Source organism: Pecten maximus, chromosome 8, assembly GCF_902652985.1.
Source record: "Pecten maximus chromosome 8, xPecMax1.1, whole genome shotgun sequence".
NCBI lineage: Eukaryota > Metazoa > Mollusca > Bivalvia > Pectinida > Pectinidae > Pecten > Pecten maximus.
The window spans coordinates 44,338,594-44,352,530 of record NC_047022.1 but is presented as its reverse complement, the minus strand read 5'-3'; the positions used below and the strand labels follow the sequence as shown (position 1 = coordinate 44,352,530).

The 13,937-nt window shown below is 42.1% G+C and overlaps 2 protein-coding genes across 2 annotated transcripts; one reads left to right on the top strand and one right to left on the bottom strand.

The window, feature by feature from the left end:
• Positions 1 to 665: 665 nt before the first annotated feature.
• On the top strand, positions 666 to 1,727 carry LOC117332355 (uncharacterized PPE family protein PPE16-like). Its single transcript, XM_033891240.1, has one exon. It carries the CDS (start codon positions 666 to 668, stop codon positions 1,725 to 1,727), a length of 1,062 nt encoding a protein of 353 aa, XP_033747131.1.
• A 4,597-nt stretch (positions 1,728 to 6,324) lies between these two features.
• On the bottom strand, positions 6,325 to 11,056 carry LOC117333632. Its single transcript, XM_033893030.1, has one exon. The coding sequence runs from the start codon at positions 10,840 to 10,842 to the stop codon at positions 9,382 to 9,384; it is 1,461 nt and encodes a 486-aa protein (XP_033748921.1). The 5' UTR covers positions 10,843 to 11,056; the 3' UTR covers positions 6,325 to 9,381.
• Between the last annotated feature and the right edge of the window lie 2,881 nt (positions 11,057 to 13,937).

Sequence of the window (13,937 nt, the reverse complement as noted above, 5' to 3'; positions counted from 1 at the left end):
GGACCAAAGGTGTGAGGCTGGTATGGAAGGTATATACAGGTCTTACGACATAGAAATGGTGGACCAAAGGTGTGAGGCTGGTATGGAAGGTATATAGAGGTCTTACCACATAGAAATGGTGGACCAAAGGTGTGAGATTAATGATAATTATGATGTATATCCAAGGTATATTTGTATTGACTGTGTCGGCACCCTTTACATAGCTTCTCGGGTTGCCAGCCTTTCTAGTGTCAGCATTATTCCCCGACATCTAGCCCTGTGTGGTGACTGTTGTCTTTCATAAGATCTCTGACAATGGACTTTACACCATTCCACACGGATTATCGCCTTATATATCTGGTAATCTTCCAACTAAATCACGACTATTGTGGTATAACAGGTCAGGGAATTACAGTCGAGATTCCGCTAAGATTAAGCCTAGCTATCTACCCCATACTGGTAAATCTAAATGATGCCAAATCAAATGGAAATATGTGTAGAGTTTTAATACTCTTAAACATATCTATTGTCATAATTATAAGGAGTAAGTATTGAGCAGAAGGCACACTTATAATAGATTACAATTGTAAATTAATGCTTTATATGCAAATTCTTCACATTCAATAAAGGAGCTCTAGTCGATTGGTAAAACAAATGTAAAACGGCTTACAAATGTGTTTTTGAAAATGGTGCACTGCTTACTGCATCTGGGTACAGAATCCGGTGTAGAGAATACCGGTTTTACAGTAAAGCCAGAATCCGGTGTAGAGAATACCGGTTTAACAGTAAATCCAGAATCCGGTGTAGAGAATACCGGTTTTACAGTAACGCCAGAATCCGGTGTAGAGAATACCGGTTTTACAGTAAAGCCAGAATCCGGTGTAGAGAATACCGGTTTTACAGTAACGCCAGAATCCGGTGTAGAGAATACCGGTTTTACAGTAAAGCCAGAATCCGGTGTAGAGAATACCGGTTTTACAGTAACGCCAGAATCCGGTGTAGAGAATACCGGGTTTACAGTAACGCCAGAATCCGGTGTAGAGAACACCGGTTTTACAGTAAAGCCAGAATCCGGTGTAGAGAATACCGGTTTCGCAGTAAAGCCAGAATCCGGTGTAGAGAATACCGGTTTTACAGTAACGCCAGAGTCCGGTGTAGAGAATACCGGTTTTACAGTAACGCCAGAATCCGGTGTAGAGAATACCGGTTTTACAGTAACGCCAGAATCCGGTGTAGAGAATACCGGTTTTACAGTAAAGCCAGAATCCGGTGTAGAGAATACCGGTTTTACAGTAAAGCCAGAATCCGGTGTAGAGAATACCGGTTTTACAGTAACGCCAGAATCCGGTGTAGAGAATACCGGTTTTACAGTAAAGCCAGAATCCGGTGTAGAGAATACCGGTTTTACAGTAAAGCCAGAATCCGGTGTAGAGAATACCGGTTTTACAGTAACGCCAGAATCCGGTGTAGAGAATACCGGTTTTACAGTAACGCCAGAATCCGGTGTAGAGAATACCGGTTTTACAGTAACGCCAGAATCCGGTGTAGAGAATACCGGTTTTAAAGTAACGCCAGAATCCGGTGTAGAGAATACCGGTTTTACAGTAACGCCAGAATCCGGTGTAGAGAATACCGGTTTTACAGTAAAGCCAGAATCCGGTGTAGAGAATACCGGTTTTACAGTAACGCCAGAATCCGGTGTAGAGAATACCAGTGTTACCGTCCTGAATCGGTTTGTAAGGAACTAGACATGGCTATAGTCGGAAGTCGGGGAATATTACATGTATAAACATCTATAACTTAGATATTTAATTGTGTGCATACTTCATAACACGGTCTAGTGGCCTCGCCTAATGTAAGATCAGCGATAAGTCAATGGAATTCACTGGTCTTTTGTGTTTGAGAATTCAACCCTGGAGATACCCGCATCACAGAATCGTCAGGTGTGCATAATTATATATATCTTATTCGCTCTCTGCATTCTTAATGTGTCAGTACTCGCAAACCATTTCGGTAGACTGGTTGCATAGGATATTTACACATACATTATCTTCCTAATTAAACGATTTCCCCGTCAAAACTTCACAAAGATAACTCTAAACACACAATAAACACACCAACACAACTCCAAAGCCACAACAAACACACCAACACAACTCCAATCCCACAACAAACACACCAACACAACTCCAAACCAACAACAAACACACCAACACAACTCCAAACCCACAACAAACACACCAACACAACTCCAAACCCACAACAAACACACCAAAAAACTCCAACCCCACAACAAACACACCAACACAACTCCTAACCCACAACAAACACACCAACACAACTCCAAACCCACAACAAACACACCAACACAACTCCAACCCACAACAAACACACCAACACAACTCCAAACCCACAACAAACACACCAACACAACTCCAAACCCACAACAAACACACCAACACAACTCCAAACCCACAACAAACACACCAACACAACTCCAAACCCACAACAAACACACCAACACAACTCCTAACCCACAACAATCACACCAACACAACTCTAAACCCACAACAATCACACCAATACAACTCCAAAATCTTTGTGAATGCATGCTGTGTTTACAACCATAGTTAATGTGAGACAGAAATTGTGGATTGTAAATATATTAATTATTTGAAAACGTTAAAGGTATTAAACAAAAATGATGTGTTTTCTTTTAGTTTTGTAAACAATACTGTTGTCTTATCATAGCAACCACAATTTCCGTAGTTAGCAACGTCGGAACCCATCTCACTTTTATTTTCTTCGTACAATATTTCAACGAATTGTTTGATGTAAATATAGTGATTTAACGGTGTTTTTATTGCGAATGTCTGAAACCCATTGCGTTCACAGTTTGCAATAAACACAGTTCAATCCCTATGTGACGGTAATATGCAGAAGATGTTACCGTGTCCAGGGTAGGACATTCAGTGTGTGACGGTAAGGTTGTCAGTATAATGTGACCGGGTGGGGTGTCATGTTATCGTGTCCAGGGTAGGACATTTCAATGTGACGGTAGGGTTGTCAGTATAATGTGACCGGGTGGGATGTCATGTTATCGTGTCCAGGGTAGGACATTTCAGTGTGACGGTAAGGTTGTCAGTATAATGTGACCGGGTGGGATGTCATACTACCGTGTCCAGGGTAGGACATTTCAGTATGACGGTAAGGTTGTCAGTATAATGTGACCGGGTGGGATGTCATACTACCGTGTCCAGGGTAGGACATTTCAATGTGTGACGGTGAGGTTGTCTGTATAATGTGACCGGGTGGGATGTCATACTACCGTGTCCAGGGTAGGACATTTCAGTATGACGGTAAGGTTGTCAGTATAATGTGACCGGGTGGGATGTCATACTACCGTGTCCAGGGTAGGACATTTCAATGTGTGACTGTAAGGTTGTCAGTATAATGTGACCGGGTGGGATGTCATACTACCGTGTCCAGGGTAGGACATTTCAATGTGTGACGGTAAGGTTGTCAGTATAATGTGACCGGGTGGGATGTCATGTTACCGTGTCCAGGGTAGGACATTTCAATGTGTGACGGTAAGGTTGTCAGTATAATGTGACCGGGTGGGGTGTCATACTACCGTATCCAGGGTAGGACATTTCAATGTGTGACGGTGAGGTTGTCAGTATAATGTGACCGGGTGGGTGTCACGTGTCCAGGGTAGGACATTTCAGTGTGACGGTAAGGTTGTCAGTATAATGTGACCGGGTGGGGTGTCATACTACCGTGTCCAGGGTAGGACATTTCAGTGTGTGACGGTAAGGTTGTCAGTATAATGTGACCGGGTGGGGTGTCATACTACCGTGTCCAGGGTAGGACATTTCAGTGTGACGGTAAGGTTGTCAGTATAATGTGACCGGGTGGGGTGTCATACTACCGTATCCAGGGTAGGACATTTCAGTGTGACGGTAAGGTTGTCAGTATAATGTGACCGGGTGGGGTGTCATACTACCGTATCCAGGGTAGGACATTTCAGTGTTACGGTAAGGTTGTCAGTATAATGTGACCGGGTGGGGTGTCATACTACCGTATCCAGGGTAGGACATTTCAGTGTGACGGTAAGGTTGTCAGTATAATGTGACCGGGTGGGGTGTCATACTACCGTATCCAGGGTAGGACATTTCAGTGTTACGGTAAGGTTGTCAGTATAATGTGACCGGGTGGGGTGTCATACTACCGTGTGCAGGGTAGGACATTTCAGTGTGACGGTAAGGTTGTCAGTATAATGTGACCGGGTGGGGTGTCATACTACCGTGTCCAAGATAGGACATTTCGGTGTGACGGTAAGGTTGTCAGTATAATGTGACCGGGTGGGATGTCATGTTATCGTGTCCAGGGTAGGACATTTCAGTGTGACGGTAAGGTTGTCAGTATAATGTGACCGGGTGGGGTGTCATACTACCGTGTCCAGGTAGGACATTTCAGTTGTGGACGGTAAGGTTGAGTCAGTATAATGTACCGGGTGGGTGTCACCCAGGTATTTCAGTGTGACGGTAAGTTGTCAGTATAATGTGACCGGGTGGGGTGTCATACTACCGTGTCCAGGGTAGGACATTTCAGTGTGACGGTAAGGTTGTCAGTATAATGTGACCGGGTGGGGTGTCATACTACCGTGTCCAGGGTAGGACATTTCAGTGTGACGGTAAGGTTGTCAGTATAATGTGACCGGGTGGGGTGTCATACTACCGTGTCCAGGGTAGGACATTTCAGTGTGACGGTAAGGTTGTCAGTATAATGTGACCGGGTGGGGTGTCATACTACCGTGTCCAGGGTAGGACATTTCAGTGTGACGGTAAGGTTGTCAGTATAATGTGACCGGGTGGGGTGTCATACTACCGGGTCCAGGGTAGACATTCAGTGTGACGGTAAGGTTGTCAGTATAATGTGACGGAGGTGGTGGTGCCAGGGGACATTTCAGTGTGACGGTAAGGTTGTCTGTATAATGTGACCGGGTGGGGTGTCATACTACCGTGTCCAGGGTAGGACATTTCAGTGTGACGGTAAGGTTGTCAGTATAATAGGACCGGGTGGGGTGTCATACTACCGTGACCAGGGTAGGACTTTTCAGTGTGACGGTAAGGTTGTCTGTATAATGTGACCGGGCGGGGTGTCATACTACCGTGTCCAGGGTAGGACATTTCAGTGTGACGGTAAGGTTGTCAGTATAATGTGACCGGGTGGGATGTCATGTTACCGTGTCCAGGGTAGGACATTTCAATGTGTGACGGTAAGGTTGTCTGTATAATGTGACCGGGTGGGGTGTCATACTACCGTGTCCAGGGTAGGACATTTCAGTGTGACGGTAAGGTTGTCAGTATAATGTGACCGGGTGGGGTGCCCAGGGTAGGACATTAGTTTCAGTATGATATTACAATAAAAACGTCCGTTGGTGGTCCCATTGTCCGTGGACATCGATCGTGTCCAAATGGCATTGGCTACATCGGGAATCACAACAAACAAACAATCTTATGTTAAATATGAATAGACATGGGTCTGTCCCGGGGACATGGATATCTCAACCCGAGTTTGCCAGTCAGCACGAGATCAGCCAGACTCTTACACGAGGCTTGAAATATTCTAGTTCGCGGAACAAACCCGTGTCTGATTATTTGACTCACATACTTGCAAGCAAGTGTATGTTTCTATATTTACATTTACACTGCAGTCCCACTATATAACTTTACCAAACTCGCTTGAAGGTTACGAGTCCATAACTTCCAAATCTTTATCATGACGTCATTGTTAGAGTGACGTCATAATTGTAACATCGGCAATAACGAAAGATGGCTGTTGAAAAGGCTGTTCCGTCTTTGATTATAATAATTTGTTCATTTATCGTAAAAGCAAAATTCTTCGATAGAGTCTTTAAAAATCGTTGTCAAATGTAAATATAAGCATTGAACTGCATTCTTTTGGAAGTTATTGACTGATGAATTCCAACTGGACAAGGGCAAATTCAACACGAAGCGCGTGCGCTAGCGCTTTATGTTGAATTTGCCTTTGTCCAGTTGGCATTCATTAGCCAATAATTTCCAAAAGAATGCAGTTCAATGCTTCAATGAAAGTTTTCAACCGCGCCATCTACAATACTCCTTAAAATGTGCGACAAAATTGATGACGTCATCATTTACGACATGGTCACTCAATGTAAAATGATGCCATTACTTTATTGTGACCAGCATCATATAGCGCTATCTGCCGTCTTTAACCCCTCATTAACAAGCCGCTGGTCGCGTTCCTGAATGAAGATGTGACAGCTGAAATCGAATCTTAAAGAAACAAAGATCATTGTAATATATAAAATATAAATTTATTCGAAAAACAAGTATAACAAGTATTGTTTGCCCTGAAAGTCATCATTCACGCTCCAAACTGTATAACAATAACAAATCTCGTTCATACTCTCGTCACAAAGTGACTTTCTCTCTCTACTCCGTCACTTGGATCACTCACACGCTTGGAAATGGAAACATAAATAAGACTCATGATGTTGTACCGAGATAGGATAATTGTTACGTGTAATACAAACAAAATCATGTACAGATTTCGTCGACTTGGTAATCATTATAGTTTAATAAACGGCGATATAGATAATGCGATAAGTCATCGTGAAGCTGATGGATAGATATCTAAGTTATTAAACTCATAAATTAGTTCATTTTATATGTATATTTACATACATTTAACGCTTTCTCAACAAATATATGATACTTTAATATGAGTAACATCCATACACGTCTACACAGCCTCCTGTAGGCGCTTCGTGGTACAGGTCGTTTGAGTTACGAGGAATACTTTCAGAAGTTGAAAGTAGGTCGAAAATTAAATAATTATATTTGTTTAAAAATATCAAAAAGTCATCAAATGACACGTCACTACATGTGAACGTTATGGGGTACAGTGTTTGATATCATCACACAAACCGGGCCAGTCTATTAACATACTATCCATCTCCGTACTGCGACGGCTGTTTTGTTCCAGGGCAGTTTTGACATTAAAAGTATCACTGAAGTCTATCGTCATCTGTCATTTTTCAGCGCCACTTAGATCACAAGATGTCTCCGGGACACAGGTAAACGGGCTGATCACTTAACTCAGATGTTCTGAATAGTTTCACAGAAAACATTCTCAAATCGAACATATAAACTCATTATATGAAATTTTATTTTTGTTTTTAGAATATTTTGGTAGCGAGCGTGAGATGTGACCTAATATTTGGGAATTTTATTAGAGTCTGTCCACGTGTTAATTGATTTTACAATACAGGTGTTACGATTCCTACCGTCAGCTGATATAGCAGGTGGGACCTTTTGAAATTCACTAGCGCGTGACTCAAACCCACGTCGGTTTTTTGAAAATTCGTATTTAACCGAAAAACAAAATCGGACCATGCCTTTGATGGTAAACTACAATCGCTATACAATAAGAACTAACTAGAACAATCTGTATTGTTAAATAGGTACAAGTTATTGTGTGTAGATAACCGAGATAGCAGGTTATATAACCAATAGAGGCGGACCTACTTGTTTGGGTAGGTATTGTCTCTTAATGTTTTGATCACAACAGATACTCAGTAGTCGCCAGGGACAATACCGACACACTGTTACCAAAACACCCATTTATATCAGTCATTCCCGGGCCAATTTAAACTGTCTAACGATCAAAACGAAAACTCTCTATTACATATATTTGTTTGGTTGTGAATTTAAAACTTTAAAACTTTTTTTAATACAACATTCTTTTAATTTTTGGCGGTGTTCCAAAACAGTGTTAATGTCTGTATCGAAATCCCGAGGCCGTGGGACACGAAGACACGTGGATCTATCTCGTAACCTAGTGGTAATGTAACACGGGCCTTACTCATCCCAAAGTTACACTCACCTACACAACACCCAAAATGTGTATACTTGTGAAATATTTCCTTAAATACAACAATAAGGTATAAATATAAAAAAAATATATATCAATAGAAACACAAAAATACTTCTGATTTGCAAAAACATTTGAAAAAGTTTGTAAATTAGGCAAAATTGAGGAAATTGTGTCTGAGAAGTATGATAAAAGGATTTAAGACGACTATATTCGGGGATATATACATCGCCTGTTAGTCGTATAAAACCTAGCCTAATAACTGGGCCGGGAACGGCTCCGTTAAACTGACCATTGTACAAGAATTAGTACCTAAGTCGCGTTAATTCTACCGGTCAGTTAGGAATCCGGCCGGACACTGGCTAACTGACACTTTCAATGTCAATTACTCAAAATGTACTCCTATCTGGCATAACAATGCACGAAATTGTAAGAATGTTGCCCGGGAGACAATAGCACGTGAGTGTTGCTTAATTTGACATAACTTAATTACTCCGAAATTAATATAATACACAATGTCCTATTGTTATGTATTTAGTCCAACAAATGAGACAAATTTGTCTCGATGCTGTAAGATACATTTGATGTTTTACAGAAAACAAGTCTGTTATCTTTTGGTTTACCTGGACATGTACTGACTACTGTCCATAATCTGACCACCAGTTCAAACACTGACCACCCTCACTAGAATAAACTGACCATCAATATCCAAACAATGACCAACTCACACACAGTATATATGGATTACTAACGGATAATATCTGAGTATAAATGATAAATGGTGCCTGAACACAGTTCCAGTGGCTGAGCTGTATACTATCCCAATGTCCTCATTGTTCTTTGGTTCAGCTGTATCAAACCCAGTGTCTTAGTGTATGTACCACTGGAGATGAGGAAAGGTCGCCCGTCACAGTACATGTTATTAACGTGTACACATTTAATAAATATTATGAGAACAAAATGTGTATCAGTTGAACGTATGGACGTGTTACCAATAATCATTTTGTATCGAGAATGACGTATTTTGATTTAGGATTAATTTTAATTACCATATTACAGCTTGATACAGCTGAGTGTCAGAGAACAGTTCAGTCCAACAGCGTCAGCTCACCACCACACAATGACGGAACTACCACAGTTACGTCATCCTTGTAGAGTATATATTCCTCTTTGTCGGAACAACGTAAGGAAATGTTTTACTATATCCACTTCGGCACCCCTCTCCATTGTGATATCACATGAGAGGGGAATCGAAAGTCACACGTGGAAATTTTGGTTTATATATATTGCTCCAATATGTCCCGGACCACTTTCGCGTTGTCATCACCAAATCTTGGATAATCTCTAATCGAAACACGAAAATACGTATAGTGTTCTGTCAACAACATTAGAGTCCTTCCTCCTGTCGAAATAACCAGACACATTCAGGATTTCAGAGAAGATCTTTGGCAACAGTTGTCACTATTTTATAAAAGTGTTCTATTTGTTATACATGGAAACCGTCCGCCGGACACGGAAATCGCCCGGCCTTGGGGAATATCCTTCATGGAAATGAGGGTCACGCGTTGACCTTGGCCTCTGTTTGTTCACAATAGCATACATGGGTCCATCCTCCTCATGAAGAGTCATGGGAGGGGACGTTATCCTCCTCCTCCCTTGGAAGTCCTGAGCGAATGCCACGGAACGTCCAATGTCCGTGCTTCTCCACTGGTTTTCCCGCCTCATTATAACGGGTTCCTGGTCGTAGTCGGCTGCTGGAATATCTGTGGTACCTTTATACACCCTCAGACCAGTATCCGAGGTGTTCATGGAGTCTCCCAGGCCGTTAGAGTTATTTGAGGAACCACTCCGATAACTATTACCACTGTACGCAGAATTAAAAGACTGCTGTCTGTTTGGCGTTTGTCGTTGGAAAGAATCATTAAGTCCATTTGAATTGCGTGGAGGGTACACCATGTCTCGAGCACTTAAAGGCGGTGAGGAGTTTGTTTCCTCACTCGGGGATTCCGGCTCCATGGCCTTACCGTCATCAGAATCATCAGAAGGCGAGTTGAGGTCGACGCCACTCTCGTCCGAGCCATTTCTGTGGCGAGGTTTGGCCACCTGTCCTACAATGTTGATGTTTAACGACTTCCGTAGATCCACCTTATCAAGGTTTCCTTGTCTTCTGCTAATGGTGTCGTAATCCTTTGGTGGGAGTAAGATTGGCCCAGCGGACTTCTTGGTGGGTGCCAGGTTCAGTCTCTGTTTTAGTTCGTCAGTAACGGAATCGAAAGCCATAACATCCTTGAGACTCTGGAGATCAGGTTCGATCTCGTCCGAGGGTAGGGTATCATCATCACCGCTGTATGTGCTGGCCCCGGAGTCGGGGGCCGAGTCGGAGGTGTGCGGGTCACTCATTCCGTCCGACCGGTTCAATCGTGTATCGTCGATCCAACCACGTGATGCCAGGTCCATTTCTATCTGTCGTACCCGGTCAGTGTAAGCGCTGATGATATGGTGCATGATTCTGACAAAGTTTGTAGCCGTTTCTGGAGTGTCAAACCTGTACACATGTACGTGTACGTATTTCTGTGTGCGCGGCACGAAGCCGAGGTAGATACAAGCCACAATATCATCCAGCCTCCCGGTACTGGGGTCAGTTGCCTGGGTAACATAAGTTATATCTCGCGATGGAATATTTGGAAATTTAACAGTTTTGATTTTGCGCTTCTTTTCTTCCATATCTTGTGAAATTTTCATTTCTTTTTTGCTCACCTGTAGCGTTAATTTGGGAGCGTTCCTCCATTTTCTCTGCTTTCTCCTCAGATCGTTCACAACAGGATCTGTGTATTTTCTCCCTCGTAGAGCCGGACACTCTATCCATCCCAGAAATTCCACGTAAAATTTGTGGGTTTTCCCAGCGTCCCTTTCCTTATGCCGTCCAAATATGAAAGACATTTTTACAGAAATAATTCAAAATCACTTGTTTTAGTCACAAATAATATTCACTTTTGTGCAGAAAAATGTAAAACAGATGTTAAGAAATATCCAAACAGTTGGGTACTGGAAGGATCAGTGGCCGTAGCACGGCTATCCGTGTAGTAACACCTGTCTGTAGCTCTAGAGGACGTGCTACCGGTCGTAAGGTTTTCTGTCTAATGATTCCAGGTAGGCCGAACGTCGCCTATATACACCGGGCCCTTTAACGAGCTGTGAGCTGTCTGTACCTGTAAATTGTGGGATCGGCACCGGTCCGGATCGACTACCAACCCAACCGTGACGCTTACGATAGTCTACCTTATACACAAACTACCCGCTATTAGACTGGACACATGCCACCAATAACCCAATCTAGACTGGGCACTTGGACAGTGTTACACACATCAATACATATTTTAAACAAGGATAAATTGTTATGATATAGATGTCCGTGAATATATAAACCGTTATGATATATTAATTTTACATTTCTTTTCTTCGACAGGTTTTACGGCTGAGCTTTAAAATAATCTGTGACATATTCGGACAAATTTCAATATACTTGTTTAATTGATTAGCTATAAATCTGTCTGCTGATCAACGATTTGGATAAACATCTTAAATAATTTTACCTTGGAATTCATAGTTCCGTTCACTAATTAGGTGAATCGGACTAATGGACAACAGATCGTTTAATTAGGTTTGTCTTACAGGTAAGATGTTACAATAAGATTTCTCGGGAGAGTGAAATTTTGAATGGAATTGTGAAATACCCTCTCCTGTGTCACTGTCGTCTGACTACCCCCTACATTCCAACACTCCTTCACACTATAACAGCACCAAAGTCATTGTTCCGGGGCATCAGTTCCACTGTTCTCATCCTAGGATTTTTGTTGAAATTATATCTTTTATTACCTATAAATTGTGAAATAACCACAGTCATTTTACATCACGAGTGTGAACCCAAAACATCTCTATCAATTTCTATTCTCTGAAAACCTGTTTTGTGAAATATGCCAGGTCGAACATTAATGTTAATTTTGAGTTATGTTAACAAATGACATCCAATAAAACATATACTCAGACTTCAAAGAGACGGAGTCACAGCTCTGATGTTAGAGATCTACATTGTACTCGGTTACAGCTCTGATGTTAGGGATCTACATTGTACTCGGTTACAGCTCTGGTGTTAGAGATCTACATTGTACTCGGTTACAGCTCTGATGTTAGAGATCTACACTGTACTCGGTTACAGCTCTGATGTTAGAGATCTACACTGTACTCGGTTACAGCTCTGATGTTAGAGATCTACATTGTACTCGGTTACAGCTCTGATGTTAGAGATCTACACTGTACTCGGTTACAGCTCTGATGTTAGAGATCTACATTGTACTCTGTTACAGCTCTGATGTTAGAGATCTACATTGTACTCGGTTACAGCTCTGATGTTAGAGATCTACACTGTACTCGGTTAATACAGCTCTGATGTTAGAGATCTACACTGTACTCGGTTACAGCTCTGATGTTAGAGATCTACACTGTACTCGGTTACAGCTCTGATGTTAGAGATCTACACTGTACTCGGTTACAGCTCTGATGTTAGAGATCTACATTGTACTCTGTTACAGCTCTGATGTTAGAGATCTACATTGTACTCGGTTACAGCTCTGATGTTAGAGATCTACATTGTACTCGGTTACAGCTCTGATGTTAGAGATCTACACTGTACTCGGTTACAGCTCTGATGTTAGAGATCTACATTGTACTCTGTTACAGCTCTGATGTTAGAGATCTACATTGTACTCGGTTACAGCTCTGATGTTAGAGATCTACATTGTACTCGGTTACAGCTCTGATGTTAGGGATCTACATTGTACTCGGTTACAGCTCTGATGTTAGGGATCTACATTGTACTCGGTTACAGCTCTGATGTCAGGGATCTACACTGTACTCGGTTACAGCTCTGATGTTAGGGATCTACATTGTACTCGGTTACAGCTCTGATGTCAGGGATCTACACTGTACTCGGTTACAGCTCTGATGTTAGAGATCTACACTGTACTCGGTTACAGCTCTGATGTTAGGGATCTACATTGTACTCGGTTACAGCTCTGATGTTAGGGATCTACATTGTACTCGGTTACAGCTCTGATGTTAGAGATCTACACTGTACTCGGTTACAGCTCTGATGTTAGAGATCTACACTGTACTCGGTTACAGCTCTGATGTTAGGGATCTACATTGTACTCGGTTACAGCTCTGATGTTAGGGATCTACATTGTACTCGGTTACAGCTCTGATGTCAGGGATCTACATTGTACTCGGTTACAGCTCTGATGTTAGAGATCTACACTGTACTCGGTTACAGCTCTGATGTTAGAGATCTACATTGTACTCGGTTACAGCTCTGATGTTAGGGATCTACATTGTACTCGGTTACAGCTCTGATGTTAGGGATCTACACTGTACTCGGTTACAGCTCTGATGTTAGAGATCTACATTGTACTCGGTTACAGCTCTGATGTTAGAGATCTACATTGTACTCGGTTACAGCTCTGATGTTAGAGATCTACACTGTACTCGGTTACAGCTCTGATGTTAGAGATCTACACTGTACTCGGTTACAGATCTGATGTTAGAGATCTACATTGTACTCGGTTACAGCTCTGATGTTAGAGATCTACATTGTACTCGGTTACAGCTCTGATGTTAGAGATCTACACTGTACTCGGTTACAGATCTGATGTTAGAGATCTACATTGTACTCGGTTAATACAGCTCTGATGTTAGAGATCTACATTGTACTCGGTTACAGCTCTGATGTTAGGGATCTACATTGTACTCGGTTACAGCTCTGATGTTAGGGATCTACACTGTACTCGGTTACAGCTCTGATGTTAGAGATCTACACTGTACTCGGTTACAGCTCTGATGTTAGGGATCTACATTGTACTCGGTTACAGCTCTGATGTTAGGGATATACATTGTACTCGGTTACAGCTCTGATGCTAGAGATCTACATTGTACTCGGTTACAGCTCTGATGTTAGAGATCTACATTGTACTCGGTTACAG